Source organism: Mobula birostris, chromosome 5 (genome assembly GCF_030028105.1).
Source record: "Mobula birostris isolate sMobBir1 chromosome 5, sMobBir1.hap1, whole genome shotgun sequence".
Classification (NCBI taxonomy): domain Eukaryota; kingdom Metazoa; phylum Chordata; class Chondrichthyes; order Myliobatiformes; family Myliobatidae; genus Mobula; species Mobula birostris.
In genome coordinates, this window is record NC_092374.1 from 131929337 (window position 1) to 131950387 (window position 21051).

The 21051-nt window shown below is 42.0% G+C and overlaps 1 protein-coding gene across 9 annotated transcripts in view; it reads right to left on the reverse strand.

Annotated features, from left to right (window-relative positions):
* Nucleotides 1-822: 822 nt before the first annotated feature.
* Nucleotides 823-21051, reverse strand: part of gli2a (GLI family zinc finger 2a) — a 592799-nt gene continuing 572570 nt past the window's right edge. For all 9 annotated transcript variants that reach the window (XM_072258704.1, XM_072258698.1, XM_072258703.1 and 6 more), the window contains 3 exons: nt 14185-14466; nt 5424-5757; nt 823-4478 (listed from right to left, as the gene is read on the reverse strand). In XM_072258704.1, the coding sequence (XP_072114805.1) occupies nt 1990-4478; nt 5424-5757; nt 14185-14466 (3105 nt within the window). In that variant the 3' untranslated portion in view covers nt 823-1989. The remainder of the gene's footprint in view (nt 4479-5423; nt 5758-14184; nt 14467-21051) is intronic.

Below are 21051 nucleotides of genomic sequence, written 5' to 3' on the forward strand. Positions count from 1 at the left end.
GCCAAGTCACACAAATAGTACCCAGGATCAGAATTGAACTCAGGTCTCTGGCACTATGAGGCAACGGCTCTACTAGCTCTGCTGCTGTGTCACCACAATTGTTGATTAGTTCTGTGATAGCAGTACACTTTTGAAAGCATTCACTTTTTGGGAGATGATCAGCTGAACCCCTCATCTCCATAAATATCCAACTAAAGCACAATTAAGCTTATTTCAGCCATTCATCAGCCGGTACCTGTCGACTCTCGAGACCTAATTATTTTGCTCAAATATTAACCACTTACTAACACCTTACATTCCTTCTGAGTAGCTTCCAACCTGACAGCATGAACATCGATTTCTCCAGCTTCCGATCATTTGCCCCCCTTGCTCCCCTGCTTCAACATTCCCCATTTTTGTTTCCCTTTCACACCTTCTCTTCCTACCTGCCCATCATATCCCTCTGGTGTTTCTGCCCCCTTCCCTTTCTTCCATAGTCTTCTGTCCTCTCCTATCAGATTCCCCCTTCTCCAGCCCTTTATCTTTTACCAATCGACTTCCTTGCCCTTTACTTCACTCGCTCCTCCTCTTCTAGTTTCACCTATTACCTGCTAGCTTGTACTTCTTCCTCCCCTCCCCTCACCTTCCTACTCTGATGTCTTCCTTCTTCCTTTCCAGTCCTGATGAACGGTCTCGGTACGAAATGTCGCCAGTTTATCCCTTTCCATAGATGTTGTCTGATCTGTTGAGCTCCTCCAGCACATTGTGTGGGTTAACCATTTGCTTGAGCAGCAAATAATAATTTCTGCATACTTTGCAAAGTGGTTTAAAAAGTAAAATGACTACATTCAATATTGCTTTTATTAAAGAAAAGTTTGTTATTGTACAAAAAGCGTATATACATTTTGATCATTGGATCTATTCCATGTTTTGAAATTGGTTACAGGGAATGTGCTGGCTACATGTTGATTAAAAATAGTCAGTTTGGCGCTCTTATTCAAAACACTGTTTTAACATGTCGTATATTTACAAACTGGAATAGGTGTCCAATGCTTGAAATTTCTTTACATGAGATGCTTTATGCACTAAGAACACACAACAAAGAACACATTTCAGTTCATATATATTGAAAAGACATTTGCATATCGTTCACAATAATCCTCACATATAAAGAAACTATTTTCATTAAACCACTGCATGTTAACTAGTATTGTACCAATAGCGCTGCCATATTACAAGCAAATTGTTTCCAAAATTTCATAAACAGAAAGGATGCCTTCACTATTTGAAAATAACATGACATAGTAAGGCACTTTTTGACATGATAACATGGGCATTCCTAGATCTTCTGTGCCATATCATTTAGAAAGGACAATGTTCATACACTGAGTCTGTATTGTCATGAGATTTTTCTATGGCAGGTTACCCAGATGCAGGATATTGAGAGCTAATCTCTGAGAAGGAAGTGGTATACAATATGGCTTTGATGGCACTTGTCAATGTACCTACTGTTCTTTACCTCAGCCAAACTAGAATAGTTTTCAGTGACACTGAATCAAATGATGCACAATGAAATGTTCACATCAGTGAAATGTAAGAAAGCACACATCTACTATTTATATGGAAGAAATGGGCAATATTTGGTGTGTGCCCTTGTCTGTTTGGTCTATTGTACATTATCAGTGCTTTACAAGTTTGAAACAAGCCAAGAGTCCCAGTGCGAATAATACACCTCTGGATGTAACGTATCAGTTCACTGGCTATTTCTTCAAAACACAACAGAAAATCCCTATTCACAAATATACAAGCCTTTGTAAAATGTCCAGATTCCCTTGCAGAACATACATTGCAGAATAATAAAGGTTTCTTTTTATACATTAAAATACAAAGTCTATAAAAAATTGCTTTCCTTAGGAATGTTAATGTTTCAAAAGAATCTGTTTTAGGCATTTTGCTTTGAAGTTCGTGGGAATTGGAAATTGTACAATGTTCATTCCTGTTCTTGCCCATTTAAGACATCATATTAAGAAATTTATTTTCTTCGGCCAAGGTAGTCAACATAGAGCTCATGTCTCCTATTGCCATATTAGTCAATCCGGCTGGAATGGGCTGCAGGGTCAGAGAATTCCGGGGAGTGGTGAGGCGAGAAGAATTCTGGGAGAGATTCTGCAGAAGGCTGGGGCTTAGCGTCCCCGACATCAAGCTAGAATGGTCACCATCATCCATGATAGCATCAAAATCTATCTGTGCTTGGTCTAGGCTATGGGAATTGACAGTACTTGATACTTGGTTGGTGCCTGGTGAAGACATCGTTGTAGCTTTGACACTTGACATATGCTGTTGCTGTTGAATAGCACAGTCCATTTGTCCAGTATAGTTACCATTTTGTTCATACATGTGGATTTGACCAGAATAAAACATCAAGTTGCTGTTGGGACCATCGGTATGACACTGCTGGGACTGCATCGACAATTGATTACTAGGTTGGCTTTGGCTTACTTCAGAGTGTCCATGGCTGGGGCCCATCCCATTCATTTGAAGTGGTCGTTGCAAGTAACTCTGTTGCTGCATGTTTACTGAATTGATCAGGCCATGCTGCCGCACTGATGCATTTGAGCTCTGCGGTGGATGAGGCTGCATCATTCCACGACTTAAATTGTGCCCAACGGAATTCATGACATTTTGTCCCTGTTGACTGAAGTTCTGCTGATTTGGGCTGATGTGGGAATTGGTTTGGCTTAGAACACCATGAACACCAAAACTGGCACAGTCTGGATTCCTACCAGACTGGACATGAGACCCATAGCTCTGCTGGCTTGCAAGATGCATGACTTGGCCTGATTCCCCTCTCCCACGGCACCCATTCATCGCCATTGACGCCTCGTTTGCGGCTGCCATCTGCTGATGAATTGGCGCATGGACCTGTTCGGCTGGAGCATAGCTTTTGAGGGCTGGATCCTTGTTTTGAGTCATTGCAATCTGCTTAAAGTCTTGAGTACCTGTTGGCACAGCTGAACCCATAATATTGTTCACAGGAATATTACTGCAAGATGTTTGGCTTAGGGTTCTGCTAGTAATGTTGGGACTAAGCACTTGGCTGGACTGGTTATAGGTCTGCTGTGGGCTGAGAGGAAGATTAGCATTCTGACACAGACTCATCTGCTGTGGTTGTTGCAGGTAATTCACTTTTTGTCCAATGTTTCTCTGCATTAACCCTTGTGGTGCCAGAGTCATTTCATTCTGATTCATTGTAACAGCCGCTTGAGCAGGGTTGAGATTCTGGTATTGGTCGAACATCTGCTTTTGCTGAACGAGCGCCAAGTTTGAACGGGAGAACTGCTGCTTTGACTGATCGGGAATGACATCAACAGTACCTGAGCTTACTTCGTTCCACTGAACTGGCATGGTGTTCTTGTTCAGGTCAGATGAACCCTGATATGGTTGACTCCCTGGACTCAGCTCGCACTGTGCCATCATAGAACCTGATTGATTCATGTTGCTACCTACCATGGCTACCCCTCGCTGGCTGTACACATTCTGATTCTGCATGTTCATGCTTTCTTGGAAACCTTGAATTTGGCCAGCATAACTTAACGAGTTGCTATCTTGGGCCAACCGATTTTCCTGAGAGTTGATATACTGCACCACATCATCAGGTAGCATGATGTCATCCTCAACAGCTTGAGTGTTAATGTCGGCTCCCACCGTCTCCATGGCAACATTTTCACTGATGCTTGGAGGCCGAGGTGAGTAGGCGCATCTGTGGAGGCTCCCATCTGAGCGAGTGCTGTTCAGAAGGCTGAAGTGCCTTTTGTCCATGGCTGGCGGCAAAGGCAGTGGGTTCATACTGTTCATGCTGCTGAAACGCTGGACTCTAGGAAGAACTAGTGGGTCCACAGCGGTCCTCCTTACGGGGTCACTGGCCCGGCGGGTGGTGTTGCCAGCCACCTCATGGGGCCTGAGCGCTGCTGTGCCATATCCCCGCGGGACACCATCGCTGCATCGCCTCTGAGCGGCGGGAGACGGGAAGGGGGAAATCATTGAATTGTGGCCCTCACCCAGGAGGGTGGCCCTCACCTTCATTCGTTCCATGTTTGGCAGCGGAGTGGGCGGGGGCCCGCCCGTTGCAGCCGCGTACTTGGCCTTCAGCCGATACTGCTCCGCCGGCGTGAGGTTGAGCGAGCCGCCGCAGTAACTGACCTCACTGGACCTCCGCGACAAATCAGCCGAGATGGGGTCATAAGAGTCGGCAGAGCTGATGTTATTTGGGCGGCCACCAATGTGAGAAGCCTCACTGGAACGGCGACTGGATAAGTAAGGGGAAATGCCAGAGGATCTGCGACTGACAGTATAAGCTGAACTGATCGTACTTGTGGCGCTGTCCCGGCGATCATTCCAATGATTCAGCAGAGTGATCTCACTGTTGGACAGCTCCATTATTCTGGGGTTCGGCAATACAGCCGCAGAACCACCAGTACCTGAATTCTCCAGTGAAGTTCCTGAAAATAGATAATATACACGTTAAGTTTCTGTTTGATGAATTTGAAACTCAATTAGTTCATGGGAGAAAGGAACACACGGATACAAGATTTGACAAATCTTGTTCCGACACATTGGCCCACTGTCTCCTCTTGTGCAAAGATGAGACCACCATCAGGGTGGAGGAGCAACACCTTACATTCCATCTTGGTTCCCACCAACCAAATGACATGAATATTGACTTCTTCTTCTGGCAAAAACATTTTTCCCTCCCCCTCCCTTCTTCTACTATTTCACACTCTAGTCCTTTATCTCTTCTTACTTGTCTATCCCGGGTTCCCTCCTCCTTCCCTTTCTCCTATGGTCCACTCTCCTCTCCAATCAGATTCCTTCTACTCTAGGTCTTTATCTTTCCAACCCATCTGGCTTCACCTATCATATTCTAGCTATCCTCCTTCCCCTTCCCCCCCACCATCTTTTCATTCTAGTGTCTTCCCCCTTCTTTCTCAGTCCTGAAGAAGTATCTTGGCCTGAAACATCAACTGTTTACTCTTGTTGTCTGACCTGTTCAGTTCCTCTGGCATTTTGTATGTGTTGTTCTGGATTTCCAGCATCTGCAGAATTTCTCATGTTCAAGGTTTGATAATGTGGGTAGATTTGGTGGAAGACCATTTGTCACAGATCAGATAGGGTGGAAGGCCTAATTTTGCACTGTTCAACAATATTTTATAACGGAAGAGATTCTGCAAATGTTGGAAATCCAGAGTGACACACATAAAATGCTAGAGGAACTCAGCATGTCAGGTGGTATCGATGGAATGGAATATACAGTCGGCGTTTTGGGCTGAGACCCTTCATCAGGACTCAGTAGTGTTTCATATTCTTATTTATAACCAGAATATTACTGCTTTTAAAAATGGTGCAGAAGATTCTACTGTATGGAGAAGATCAAGAACTCAACTTACCATTCAAGGGGATGAGAGGAAGCTTTGTGTTTTTGACTGGTGGCATTGGGTTTGCCCATGAAGAAATATCTCTAACCTGCTTCAATTTTTCTTTCTTTAGTTGCTCAAGTCTTTGGGATGCTGTCATGTTCTTTCTCAACTGAAGGCCGATTGCTGAAGTTCCAGATGAAACAGTGGAGTCCACAATTGGGGAATCATCTAATGCGGTCAAATCTCCCAGGCTACCTCCACTGTTGATGTTCATTTCTACTCCACTGTCATTGTTGTTGGTGCTGCCAAGTGGCGATGGTTCACTGCTGCATGAAGATTGGCCACCAGGACTGGACTGATACATCTGAGGTGGAAATAAAGTGATCCAATCAATAAGGTAACACCGTAACAGTCATACAACTGCTTATAGTGTTAATATAAAGTTTACCTATTGTATATGAAAAAGAACAGCCATTTTAACTATTGTGATTATTGTGTTTCTGAGGTTATTGACTTCTTGCTGGGTGAGGGGGAGGAATCCCCAGGCAGAGGCAACTTCCTAATATTCATTGTTTGTTCATAGTGTCTCGATCTCATGGAAACCTATCAATATTGAAGGGCCTAGATATAGTCATAGTCATAGTTATACTTTATACTTTATTGATCCCGGGGGAAATTGGTTTTCGTTACAGTTGCACCATAAATAATTATATAGTAATAAAACCATAAATAGTTAAATAGTATTATGTAAATTATGCCAGGAATAAGTCCAGGACCAGCCTATTGGCTCAGGGTGTCTGACCTTCCAAGGGAGGAGTTGTAAAGTTTGATGGCCACAGGCAGGAATGACTTCCTATGACGCTCTGTTTTGCATCTTGGTGGAATGAGCCTCTGGCTGAATGTACTCCTGTGCCCAACCAGTACATTATGTAGTGGATGGGAGACATTGTCCAAGATGGCATGCAACTTAGACAGCATCCTCTTTTCAGACATCACCGTCAGAGAGTCCAGGTCCATCCCCACAACATCACTGGCCTTACGAATGAGTTTGTTGATTCTGTTGGTGTCTGCTACCCTCAGCCTGCTGCCCCAGCACACAACAGCAAACATGATCACACTGGCCACCACAGACTCGTAGAACATAAGACCATAAGACCATAAGACAAAGGAGCAGAAGTCAGCCATTTAGCCCATCGAGTCTGCTCCGCCATTTTATCATGAGCTGATCCATTCTCCCATTTAGTCTCACTCCCCTGCCTTCTCACCATAACCTTTGATGCCCTGGCTACTCAGATACCTATCAATCTCTGCCTTAAATACACCCAATGACTTGGTCTCCACTGCTGCCCGTGGCAACAAATTCCATAGACTCACCACCCTCTGACTAAACATCCTCTGACATCCTCAGCATCGTCCGGCAGATGTTAAAGGACCTTAGTCTCCTCAGGAAATAGAGACGGCTCTGACCCTTCTTGTAGACAGCCTCAGAGTTCTTTGACCAGTCCAGTTTATTGTCAATTCGTATCCCCAGGTATTTGTAATCATCCACCATGTCCACACTGACCCCCTGGATGAAAACAGGGGTCACCGATGCCTTAGCCCTCCTCAGGTCTACCACCAGCTCCTTAGTCTTTTTCACATTAAGCTGCAGATAATTCTGATCACACCATGTGACAAAGTTTCCTACCGTAGCCCTGTGCTCAGTGGAAGATTTAGTGGAAGTGAACGGGATGTTTCCTATAATGGGTGAGTCTAGGATCAGAGGACATAGCTTCAGAAAAGAGGGATGTCCATTTAAAGCAAAGATGAGGCGGATTTTCTTTTGCCAGGGGGTAGTGAATCTATGGAATTCATTGCCACAGACAGCTGTGGATGCCAAGATATCGAGCATATTTAAAGTGGAGGTTGATAGGATCTTAATTAGTGAGGGTGTCAAAGGTTACAGGGAGAAGGCAGGAGAATGGGGTTGAGAGGGATAATAATTCAGCCATGATGGAAAGGCAGACTTGATGGTCTTAATTCTACTCCTACGTCTTATGGTCTAAGTGTCCACAGAATCAGGTTTATCACGGGCACATGTCATGAAATTTGTTGTTTTGTGGTAGCAAGACATGAAAAATACAATAAAAGATTTTACAAATGGAGAAGAGGAATAGTGAGATAGTGTTCATGGGCTCACAGGCCCATTCTGGTTCCTCAATAACCCGGAACGAAAAGGAAACTTGTGGCAACTATTAGGAGGTGACTTGAATCCAGAACCTTCCCAGCCTGCATGGCTCAGAGACAGAATGTTCAAAATTCATTGTTAGCCATGCAAAACTTGCAACTGAGAAGTCAATTCATGTTGTCCTCTGGTTCTGTTGACAATCAAACTCTACACTTTAGCCATCAGGATATGAGAATTAATAACAAAAAACAGCATGTAAATGACCACTCAAGATGCAAATTGACCTAAAGGTGCACCAAGTGTAAGGATACTAGTATGACTCCACAGTGGCGTAGCAATTAGCATGGAGCTATTACAGCTTGGGGCACCGGAATTCCATTCTGACGCCTTCTGTAAGGAGTCTGTGGAATATGTGGGTTTTCTCCGGGTGCTCTGGTTTCCTCCCACAGTCCAAAGACGTACCAGTTAGTAGGTTAATTTGCCATTGTATATTATCCCTTGAGTAGGCTAGGGTTAATCAAGGATTGCTGGGCAGCGTGGTTTGAAGGGCCTGTTCTGCCCGGTATTTCTAAATAAATAAATAAATAGTATTGTGGTAAAGGACAGTTTTCAACTTTATACTACCAAACAGTTGATTTTGATTCAGAGGAATTAGGAATTTGTGTGTAGAATGGGATGAGGTAGGTGTGGACAATTGTCCTTGATCTCATTAGATTTCCAAATATGGAAGAATGATGCTAATTTTAAGAGGAATCAAAGGAACAGTCCCAGCGGAGGGAAAGCTGAGGCGGGTAATCTAATAACACATAAGTAATAACAATGGGTGCTAACCCTGAAGTTAGACAGCACACCAGTAGGTTCACAGAAGTGCACCCTTTCCGCCAAACTTTTCCATGCCGAATGAGTACACAGAGTACAAATCTGTGTCATCTCTGTCCGGATTAGCCGCCTTGGTGATCATTTATGCAGTGACGCTTAGGTCCTGTACTCTACAGTGCTGTGACTGTTCAAGGTCATTTCACAGAGAAGCAACTCACAGCTGAAGAAGGGAATTTTCTTTTATGACACCCGTGGAGCCTCCAACCTGATGAGATGAGCAATGAGTTATCCATTTTCAGGTAAACTCCTGCTTGTTCTGTTTTTCTTCATCATTGACTCTTAACATGGTTGAATGGTGGTGGTTATAATGCAGTTGACATTTACACATGTCATAGATGTCAGCATTCAGCTGAGCTACCTGGTCTCTCACTATCCACTATCTGTTCATTAAATCATTGGCTTTCTGGTGGACCTCTGCCTTCAGATGCCGGTAGAGATGTTTCTTTACTCTCAAATAAAGGTGGAATTTCTACTCCAGAAATTTCTCAGGTTTGTAACTGATCAGCTCCTCCATTTCCTTGACTTTTACATCAAACCCCAGTCCTGATCATTCTGGGAAGAGAAGCCAGATGTCTCTTCACAGATATAAATTCAGGACACTTCATAAAGCTGTGGGAATTCTGTGGCCACAGTAAACTGGAGATGACAGGTTGTTTATGAGGTGCTTTCTAAGAAGAGCCAGTATAAACAGAATGGAAGTGGTTTGACTCATTGTGGAAGTCCAGCATTCTCCAAAAACAGCGGAAAATTTGGTTTGGTCACAAAGAAAAATTCGGTTACTTAGAGATTAATATTCTCCTTCAATAGCAGTTTGATTATCAACTATTAGACATAATTGTAAGGATGTGCTGAATAGGAAGGCAACTGTTTAGCAACATATCAAGGAAGCCTTATGCTAGTCGTGAATATTGTCACTGGTGTGTCAAAGTGTTGGATCGTTCATTGGCAGTCACACCTGGGTATGTCAGGTTTAAGTACATTTCCACAGCTGACCATAGCTCTTTAACCCGAGCTTTAATCTCGGGAGTTTGTGGGAACAAGACTAACAATGGATTGAGGTCTGCCGAAAGTGGCCTCTGCAATGAAAACTGAAATTGGCACTCCCAAGAGGAAGGTTCAAAGTGACATGGGATTACTCAGTAGTGCAAACATGGAAAGAGCACTGAACAAGTGGTTTATGTTTCAGCTGTGACATCTTGCCATACATAATGTGAGGTTGTTAACCTTGAAGAAAAACATTTCAGAAGCATCCCATCAATCCAATCAAACATTGCTGATATTAATACTGCAGAATAGTAATCTCCCATTCCTCCCATAGATATCATCTATATCCAAAGTCCCTGTCCCCTCCAAAGTCTTCCTGTGCTTGTCTATGAATCACACACTGTGCTAACACTCAAACATTCCAGTTAGGGTGTGAGTTGTGCATTCCAGCCATTCTTATTCCAGGTCAATCCCCTTAAATTCTGACTCCCTTTTCAACCCCTCATATTCAAATATTTTCATAAGAAATATGAGATATTGTAATTTATTGTAATTTATTTTAAACTCTATTGCCTTTTGACTATTATTTTACAGTTTTAAAAAGGAGTTGAGCCCAAATTATCAAGATCCACCAGGGGTGAAAATTTAATCACCAATGAGACAAGCCAAGTCTTAAGGAACTCCTGAATTGGGAGTAATTTACTCTATTAATGTCATAAGGAAATATTTCAGTTTATCTAATTTCTACAATCCCACTCCCTGACTATATTTTGTTTGATCTACTTTCCCTGTATTCCCTTCATTCTGTAGATCCTGACGTTTGCCTGAGCATTTGAATAATTTTACAGTTGCCACTTAACCTGTGAGTTTTAGGGATGTAGGGGGAGACCCTATAATCCAGAAGAAACCTGTGCAGCGGGAGGGAGAATATGCCAGGTGTACAGGTGATCAGAATTGATTCCTTGTAGCTGGAGCCTATGAGGCAGTAGCTCCATTAGCTACACCATTGTGCTGTCCAGGCTGAACTGACTCAGGCAGGTTTGACCACTTACTGACAGCAAGGTCAAGGACAACATTAGCAGAAAGCAAACAATGCATTGTTAATCAAAAGGGAATAGGAAGTTCATAAAACAAGCCAATCACAAAAATGAAATTTCAACCTACAATCTCTAAATTCCAGCATAATTGTGATGGATCACATGGCCTCCATCTACTCCAACAATATTCTATACAGTTTACTCTTATGATGACTAGAAGTTACATTGGTGATTATTTTGTCAGCTTACATCAGGTGATGCACTGTAGAGCAGAGCCACTTACAACAAGGCAACTGATTATCATGGTACAAGTTATATACAGTTTTGGAAGTCATGGTAAGGCAAGGGTTAAAGACAACATCTAGGCAAGGATAGCCTGGGGCAGTTATAGTTAACTGAGACCTTTGAAGTGAGACCACTGGAAACACCTCTGCTTACTACAAACGAATAGGCTAGGGTGACTTTGTGTACTCAAGTCAGACAAGTCAGGTCTGACTTGAAAGGTCTTCCTAAAAATAGTGTCCCTTTACAGAATAAGGGGTGCCGGAGACATACAAAATAGGAATAATGGAAGGAGGTGAAATACGTTCAACAACTAAGAGACAATTGCTTTACTAACTTCAAGACATCATCGGTTGTTAGTTTGAAGTTTTCATTGATTTTTAATACCTCTTTTGCAAACAGCAATTGATCTTGAAAAATAAGGAATTCACTCATAAGCAATTTACCAAATGGTCAATATCAATAACTGATAAGCCAATTCTGTACAGAAATAGTAGCTTTCTGTTGAGACTTAATAACAGTATGGGTGATGTTGTTCTCCATGTGCACGAGTAAAATAAGAATGAATGCCTGACTTGTAGGAGTGTGTGTGCTCTGGGCCCAGTTATTTTATGTTATTATCCGTGACGATACAATCACGAAGCAAGACAGATGAAAGACGAGTGAATTGCTTTTACTTTGCTCACCTTAGTACCGACTGTCCTTAGGAAGCACAGTAAGGAAGGAAAGAAGATGAGATGCAGCAAACAAGTGTAGGCAGTGGAAGAAGAGGAGGAGACACTGTTAGTAGATTAGTACAGGTTCACAGTAGGTTAGTTTAGCATTCTTGCTCATGCAAGAGATACACCCATCAAGAGACACATCGTTCATTATGAATACAAATTCCTCTTTCATTCACCCCATCACTGAACTGTTCCCATAACCTATGGACTCGCTTTCAATGACTCTCAATATTCTCATGTTCTCAGTATTTATTGCTTATTTATTTATTATTATTTTCCTTTGGTATTTACACAACTTGTTGTCTTTTGCACATTGGTTGTTTGTCCTTCCTGTTGGGTGTGGTCTTTCATTGATTCTATTCTGTTTCTTGTATTTACTGTGAATATCCACAAGAAAATGAACCTCAGCATTGTAAATGGGGACATATATGTACTTTGTTAATAAATTTACTTTGAACTTTTGAAGCTTTCAGGAACATAAAACCGACAGAAGCTTTTGGTTTGCTCACCAGCTATGTATTTACAGCATTTTCTGATTTTATTTAATAAACCTTGCCTACTTTTCTCTAAAGAATTGAGGGATGTGTTTTCCTGCTTGTGAAATAGAGGAAGCAAGAGGACCGATTACCCATGTCCAAATGAGCCTCTGCCACTATGGGTTTTCTTCTGGAGGAGATGCAAAATATCTCTATGTCCTATAGCAACTTGCTAACAACTGTGATAAAGCCTAAGAAAACCTTCATCCCCTTCTCACCTCAGTTGACTTTCCATCTGATCCTGGGACTTTCATTTTGATGTCCTTAGTCTTGGAATTGCACCCAGTACCTCTGCAGTTAGAGGGTCACCAAAGGACTGGCACGAAATGCCATGGAGAAACCCCATTTCTTTTTGATAGGATCAGAAACTGTTCTTTTTGGAATCTTTCTAGCTCTGAGCTTGGATATCCTTCAAACTTGAAGGCAAAGCACATGGCTAATGGTCGAGGACCAGAGGCACGGACTCGGAACAGAAGGATGTTATTTTAGAACAGAGATGATGAGGAATTCCTTTAGACAGATGGGGATGAATCTGTGGAATTGTGAAGGTCAAGTGATTGGATATATTTAAAGCAGCTGTAGATAGCTTCTTGATTAGTAAGGGTGTCAAAGGTTCAGGAGACAAGCCAGGAGAATGGAGTTGAGAGGGATAATAAATCATCCACGATGGAATAGTGAAGCAAACTCAGTGGGCCGAATGTCCTAATTCTTCTCCTATATCTTACGTCTTATTCATAGGAGTGCAGAGGAACATAGAATTTTTGCGGTCCAGATGCATAGATCTCTCAAATTTGCCATGAAGGTTGATAAGGTGGTTAAGAAGGCGTATGGTTTGTTGGTTTTCATTAGTAGGAGGATTGAGGTCAAGAGCCTCATGTTAACATTACAGCTGTATAAAACTTTGCTTAGATTGTACTTAAGAGTATTTTGTTCAGTTCTAATCATCTCATTATAGGTAGGATGTGGAATCTTTAGAGAGGATGCAGAGGTGATTTACCAAGAAGTTGCCTGGATTCGAACATTTCTTATGAGGAAAGGTTGAGTGAGATCAGGTGTTTCTCTTAGCAACAGAAGAATGAGAGGGGACTTGGTAGATGTGTATAAAATTATGAGGAGCATAAACAGCCAGTAGCTTTCTCCCCCACCTCCCCCCGCGCCCGGGTGACAGTGGCCAGTGCCAGAGGACATTCATTCAAGGAGACTGTAGAAAGGTTTAGGTGGAACGTCAGAGGTAGGTTTTCTTTACACAGACAGGTGAGTACCTGGAACACATTGCCAGGGACGGGAGTAGAGGCTGCTACAATAGGGATATTTAAAAGACTCTTGGATAGGCGTGGGGATTTGAGAAAAATGAAGGGTTATGGTTCCAGTAGGAGGGAAAGATTAGTTTGATTGTGGATTGGTTTAGGTAAGTCAGCACAACACTGGAGGCTGAAGGCCCTGTGCTGTGCTGTTCTGTTTTCTAAGAATTGACCTCACTTTCGGGCACAAGACCTCGTCAGCTTTGAGCATATGTTAGGGAAACACATCACCATGGTGCAGTACGAAACCTTTCACCCGACCAGAGTCAGATCTAAGCAGGAAGTAGGCACAACTGGAAAACACACCAGCACATGGCAGGGATTCTTTAGCTGGCAGTTCCAGAGAGAAGTGACGGTTATTAATGCACCTTGGGTCTGCAGGCTCCTGACCTGCGTGCCCATGCGTTACAATGCGGAAGTTTGGAGTGCACTGGAGGTCAAGGTTGGCGCATCTGGTCAGTTCGACTTCGGTAATCTTGAACTGTGGTGCAGGATAGACTTTGTATCCAGCTCCTTGGCTTTACAATTAGAAACCTTTCCAGTCCCTTCTGGTATGGGTTGTAATGTCAAAATTATAATATGAAAGAGCAGGGAGTAAGTTTGCAAACCTCAGTTAAATAGAAGCAGTAAATCCCATCACCCTAATATTGTTAATAAAGAGTAATTAACCTTTTTTGCAATATATATTACTCTGCAGTGGTATCCTTACTGATCATATTTTCTTTTTTTATTATCATCGATTAACAGGCTCAACAAGTCTCATTCTGTGAGTAATAATTTTATGATAATCTTTTCATTCACAAATCTAAATACATGGAGCGTTACAAATAAATGTCATGTTATCTTTGCTATTTGTCACTAGTTAATGTTTCAATGTTCTTACCACAGAGTTTTCAGTTTTGATGGTTTTCACTTGCAGGCTGTCCTCCAGGCCTCCACTGGTGCTGTTCGCTTCGCCCTTCCCTTCGGACACTCTGTTACCGTGGCCAATGGCTGCATCGTGGTCACTAGGCTCTTTGGGCGGTGGGGGTCTCGGGTGCACGTCGTTGCGATGCTTTTTCGTCACGTGGGCCTCCGGCCCGTGCACAGTTTTCACGTGTTTCCTCAGTGAGCTTGGGTCTGTGTACCTCTTGGTGCATCCGGGAATTTTACAAACGTAGGGTTTCTGTGAAAGGGAATATGTAGCATCAGTAAAGGACAAATATAGGGGTCACAGATGTAAGATATTCAGCACTATTTGATTCAGAAGAAATGTTTTTATTTCATCAGTGATCAGAAGGCGGAGCTTGCTGCCACGTGGAATTACTGAGGCAAAGATGAATGATGTATTTGTGAAGAAGCCAGAGGAGGAAGAGAGGAACTGAGGAACTGAAGAACATTGAGATTAAATGAGCTGGGAGAGGTTAAGTTACTCGACTAACACTTGGAGTCCAACCATTGATTCAGAAATACAAGTCTGAATCCTAATGCAAAGGCTAAGGAATTTAGTACAAGTAACTAAATAGATTGGAATTGCAAAAAAAAGCAAATTTCGGTAATGGTAACCAAGAACCACTGCATATTTTCATAAAATCCATCTGGTTCATTAATGCCCTTTGGAAACCTGCCATCCTTATCTGGCCTATAAGTGTCGACAAACCCACCAATAAGATTCAGTTTAACCGTGACATGTGACTACAGGTCCACCAATGAGATTCATTTTAACTGTCCCTTCAGCTCATAAGTCAATGATAGATAGAGTATAAATGATGGCATTGCTGGAGATTTGCATATGCTGTGAATTGGTGAATATATTAAAATAAAAATCACTAGCATAGACGGTCTATTTCTATGCTGTATAACTTCCCACTGGTAAGCATAATGCTTTAGGAAAACAAGTATTTATCTAGTTCAACAACCCATTGAGTTTATATGATCGCTTTTTGCCCATAGCTTTTTGGAACATGTCATATTATCCTTTGAATTACTTTTTTTTTGTTAATTATCCTTGCTTGACAGCTTATTTTACACATCTATTATTCTTCTGAGAAATGACACAAAACTCAAGTCCTGAGCATGGTTAGGGATAATGAAAATTTTGTTTGCTGAGGATTAAAGAAAAACAGCTGTATGAGTAACTGTTGAAAGCAACAGGGAGCTTGACAGAAGTTCATAGATCCACTTGACTAATATGGGAGTCAGAGAGAGAAGCTGCTGATCTTACGCAGGCGAGAGAGTGGGGTTATAAATGAGGCTTAGGCATGCATTAGCAGGGCAATGCCGTTCCCTGGGCCAGAATAAATTCTTGTTCTTTAGTTGGTAGCTGAGGCTCAGTCAGGTGGTACTCTTATCGCTGAGCCAGAAGGTTGTGGGATTTAAAACCTACTCAAGAGTCTTGATGGTAAAAATTAGACTGGTGGCCTAGTGCATTACTGAAAGAGTGCATCACTGTGTTGTTCTGAGGAATTTACTCATCTTATTCTGACAGGTATCTCTTATGAAATAGACTCCCAGCTGTATGGAATGTTTTTGTTTAAGTACAGTATCAACTGGGTGCTGTGTTCCCTACAACAGGGAGTAAACATCAATTTCTGTGAAGAGTTCTGGAAAGCCTCTTAGTCGATTTGGAAAGGACTATATTGATGCAAGACTATTTTTTTAATGGATCAGCAAAAGTTCTATATCATTTCCAATAATGCTCCAACATTTATTCATGTCGTTAGATTGCCTCAGAGTTGTTTATTTTTCTCTCAACTTTGGAATTATTGCCATAATTGTGTGCACTCCATCTCTCTGCTGTGTTTTCTTGTCTCCAAGCAAGACAGTTTTACTTTCATATCAGTGGTGGTTTTGTAGCTTATACAGGCAACTCAAGTATAAACCTCACCCACCACAACTAATTCTGTTCAGAGAAGTCACAACCATGGAAAATACGATCTAATGCCGTAGCTGGCTGGCCACTCTTCCTGAAGAAAAGCTGGTAATCAGAGTGAATTTCTACGCACAATCAGTATTGGCACTTAGCTGAGTTTTCTTCCCCCACACAGATTGGTTATCTGCATGCAAGGGAAATAAACAGGCATAAATCTAACGGTCAATTAACAGAAATTGTTTATTTCCATTTTTCTTCCCAAATAGGCTGATAGTGCAAAGCAAACACGTCAAAAGTGTATGAAGTGAGATCCATTGGTTTGGAGTTTAAAAACTTATGGTTTCTAAGAAGGCAAATATCAGTACCACTGAAGCATTATGCTTTAAGAATTGAAAATGAAAAACAATTGTGGATCTGAAAGAATAAAGAAAACGCTAGAAATGCTCAAAAGGTTAGGCCGCATCCATGGAAAGGGAAACAAAGCCAATATTTCAGATCATAGAGTTTTGATTGGGGGAACTTTCACCCTAGGTGGCGGGGTGGAGATACGTCTCTACCAAAGGAGGTGTAAGGTGCTCCTTCCTTCCACTAGCCTGCAGGTCACCCTTAGGCAAGGTGTAGCACCTGCTTAGCCCCCCCTCCCCCGATCAGAGTCATGTGAAGCCATGGGGAGGGAACAAATGGTGGATGGTCATATGAGCAGCTGGCACATATCACAAGTCCTGGTTTATTGACCATTGATGCCAGGCAGACAAGCTCCGAAGAGTATTGATAATGGCTGGGGTCACCTGTCTTGTAAAGACACCGCCTAGAAGAAGGCAATGGCAAACCACTTTCGTAGAAAAATTTGCCAAGAACAGTCATGGTCATGAGACCAAGATTGCCCACATCATATGACACTGTACATAGTGACGATGATGAATTTACAGTATCTTCCAACCAGTGTGTCTTTGGAACACTTAGTGAAATCAGGGAATCTGAGGGAAAGCCACGCTATCAAAGGAGAACTTACAAGCTCCAGACAATTAGGATTAGGGTTGAATGCAGCTTGCTAGCACTGTAAGGCAGCATTGCTAACTAATGGAAGTTCTTACAAAAAGAACTGGTCTGGGAAAATAAGGCTATCCATTTGAGATTCACTTGGATTTTTGGGAGATATCCAAAAATGTTCTGAATGTGAGCCTCATGATGAAAATTAAATGGAATCTATGGAATGTAGAGATACATAAATTGAAAAAATCATAAATGTGAGTGCAGGTAGTGACACAGCTACAACTCACGTGCAATGATCAGCCGCGTTGCAATGAAGATTACTTGGATCCCAAGTTATTTGTAGATGATCTGCAGTAAGGTATGTATTATACTAGCATCCAAAATAAGTGTAATAATTAAAACAAAAATGGTTCAAAAATAATGCATGATCAGAATCAGATTCAGGTTTAATATTACTGGCATATGTCATGAAATTTGTTAACTTTACAGTAGCTATATATTGCAATACATAATGATAAAGACACAAAAAAACTGTGAATTGCAATAAGTATATATACAAAATAGTTACATTAAATAAGTAGTGCAAAAACAGAAATAAAAGTAGTGAGGTAGTGTTCATGGGTTCAATGTCCATTCAGAAGTTGGCTGGCAGAGGGGAAGAAACTGTTCCTGAATTGTTCAGTATGTGTCTTTAGGCTTCTGTACCTCCTACCTGATGGTAACAGTGATAAGAGGGCATGTTCTGGGTGATGGGGGTTCCTAATGATGGATGCTACCTTTTTGATCCTCAAAGGTGTCCTGGATTCTACGGAGACTAGTGCCCATGATAGAGCTGGCTAATTTTGCAACTCGCTGCAGTTTACTTCGATCCTGTGCAGTAACACCCCTCCCATACCAGATGGTGATGCAGCCACTTGGAATGCTCTCCATGGTACATCCGTAAAAATATGTGAGTGGTTTTGGTGACATACCAAATCTCCTCAAATTTCTAATTAAATATAGCTGCTGTCTTGCCTTCTTGATAGCTACATCAATACGTTGGGTCCAGGATAGGTCCTCAGAGAACCTGACATCCAGGAACCATGCTCAAAGCACACTGGAATAATAACTTATTGACTGTGTTGAAAGATATATTTGTATTTCAACAAAAAAGTCTCAAATGCAATCATTGATTGTCTGCTAAAGGTCTTCTATAAATATCAAACTGCTATTATTAACAGATATTTCGGTGAGCTTTGGTACATCACAAGTGTGTCTGGCTCGAAATTGGAATACCTTATTTGAGACTCACTTAAGTCCTTGATGGAGGCACTTTCCTAAAGCCATGGGCAATCTTCAATATTTTCCTTTCAGGAAATTAATTTCTAGGCTGAAGTTCAGAGAGGATCAGCCAGAGGAAAATCTGGCACTGAAGGTTATAGGCTACGAGGTCAGAATCAGAGAGCAGACGTTTGCAACCAAGAAAGCAATTAGGGATCAGCATAATTCATGTGGCAAAAGTGTCAGGGAACAAAGCTACTGGGTTTAAGCAGGTAATGATGTGAACCCTGAGTGCAAAACCACAGGGTCTGATTGTAAAACTAAGATGTTTCAAACAGGACATATCAAGTTCAACTTAAGTCCCAGAAATGTGGGATCAAATTTCAATAAAGATGATGAGTACCATCTAATTCAACTCTTTGAAAAAGATTAACATCAATGTTTTGATTGGATTTTTAAAATTTGTATATACAATTATTAACAAGATGTAAAATATGATCAAATGTCATGTTAAACAATGGTTTTGGAAGAGATGGAATCATAGAAAAGTCACCTGAGGTTTCAGGTCACAGTCAGGCTCGATGGATTGTCCTGATGTTATCCTTGATTTAATAGTGCACGATCCATTGAAAACTTTCTTGTTCCCTCAGGATATTAAATGAGCTGGGAGGAAACCAGAGCACTTGGGGGAAACCCATGCATTCCATGAGAAGGATGTACGGACTCCTTAGAGCTGACGTCACAACTGAACTCCAAACTCCAACTGCAATAGCGTCGCGCTAATCACTATGCTACCATAGTGCCCATCCTTTGATGAAAGTGTGGGGACATGGGATTATATCTACTGGAGTTTACAAGAGTGCGTAGGGGTGTGAGTGGAATGTGTACCATCCTGAGGTGTGTTGACAGCGTTTATGTCAGAGAGGATGTTGTTGTGTTGTGTGATCCTGTGACAGGGAGCTACAGCTGAGGCATTGCATTGTACAGGGGCATTCCCATGGGCTCTGGCTGTCATCTTCCCACAATCAGTGCCAGATGACTGGAAAGCTGCTGACACAGGGTTATGTAGAAAAGGTACGTAGATGGAGCTGAGTCCATGGCCAGATCAGCCATGATCATATTGAATTACAAAGCAGCCCTGACAAGCCAGACGGCCGATTCCTGCTCCTCGTTCTTACGTTTTTACCTTCTCTTTGTTTTCTCCACCACTCTCTTTCTCTGCAACTATGCTTCATTTCTCAATCTTTCTCATTTTGATTAAGTATTCATCAACCTGAAATGTTAGCTTCTTCATTCTCCACAGACACTGCTTTGCCTGCTGAGTATTTCCAGCTGCTTTTGTTTGAATTAATATCTGCAGAGTTTTGTTTTGCTTTCTGACTTCTAAGTCTGTACTGAGTCCAACCCAAGTAGCAAGCGAAGTCACTATTCATCTTGAGCCTCTGACAACATCTGCTACCATGCCATGACTGCCATGATAGTACAACCTTACAGACTCCTCAGTGCTTTCATTCTCGGAAGAAACAGCTTACACATGTCCTGTCAGCTTTACAGTGATCAAATTAGGGTCAATCAGTTCTCTGGAAATAGTCTTTTTGTAAACAGCAAACAAGGCACTTGAAGTGAGAAAGCCAGCCCAGACAAAGGGAAAGGAAAAATACAGTTTATTGCCTCATTTGGTCTCATAAAGCTTAGCCACTCTGTGGGATGTTTTGGAAGTGAATATTTCTTATCCAAGCGTTTAAAAAAAACAACCTCCCCTTGATGATGGCAATTACAGCTGAGGAGATAGGAATGCTTGGCTTGTAGTTCAGTGCATGTGGGTAACAGACGGCAGAACTAAAAGCCACTGGCAACTGAGAGAAGTCTAGAATTTAAGCAGAGCAGTAATCTGCCACTCGATTCCAATTCCTTTGTAAGTGGCTTGTCATGAGAGCAGCATCAGCGGAACTTAATAGGTTGCTTTCCTGTTTTTCCATTCCCCAGACCAGATCAACTTTCAGACATTGAATGATGAAAGAAAATTACAGGTTTTGACTTGTGTTGGAGCAAGCTGGCGGATCGCACAGAGTCGGTGTTCAAAGTAACGGGTGATTTATTGAAAACTGGTGCACACCAGGAGACCAATTGAAGAAGATCTGCCTGAGCATGAATTGGTTACAGCTTTTACATTCTCAGTTGACGAGATTACCAGCAAAACTACATCTTGATAACATAATGGTGGAGACAAGAAGAGTTCATTAAGTAGCAGAGTAGGCCCTGATTACAGAATAGGGGCAAGAACAGGGGAAAAAATGGAAAAGTATACAGTAGACCACGTGCAGACAGTTAGGATTAGTTTGGACTGAACATGTGTTCAGAACCTTTGATGTACCTTTGATGATAGGCACTGTGGGCCGAAGGGCCTGTTCGTGTTTGTACTGTTCTGTGGTCTCTGTTTCCCGCGTGTCACCCCCAAGTGAGAAAGGTGAGGTGAAAGCAGTCAGTGGATCAGAGTGGTCTAACAGTCAATCCAATTTTCTATTACAACAAGGCTGTATGTTACGGTACACACTGTAACCTTATTAGTAAAGTTCCTGAAACTTGGATGTCTTCACTGTGGTCTTCACTTTTGTCTACGGTTCCCTAGCATAATCCACATCCCTA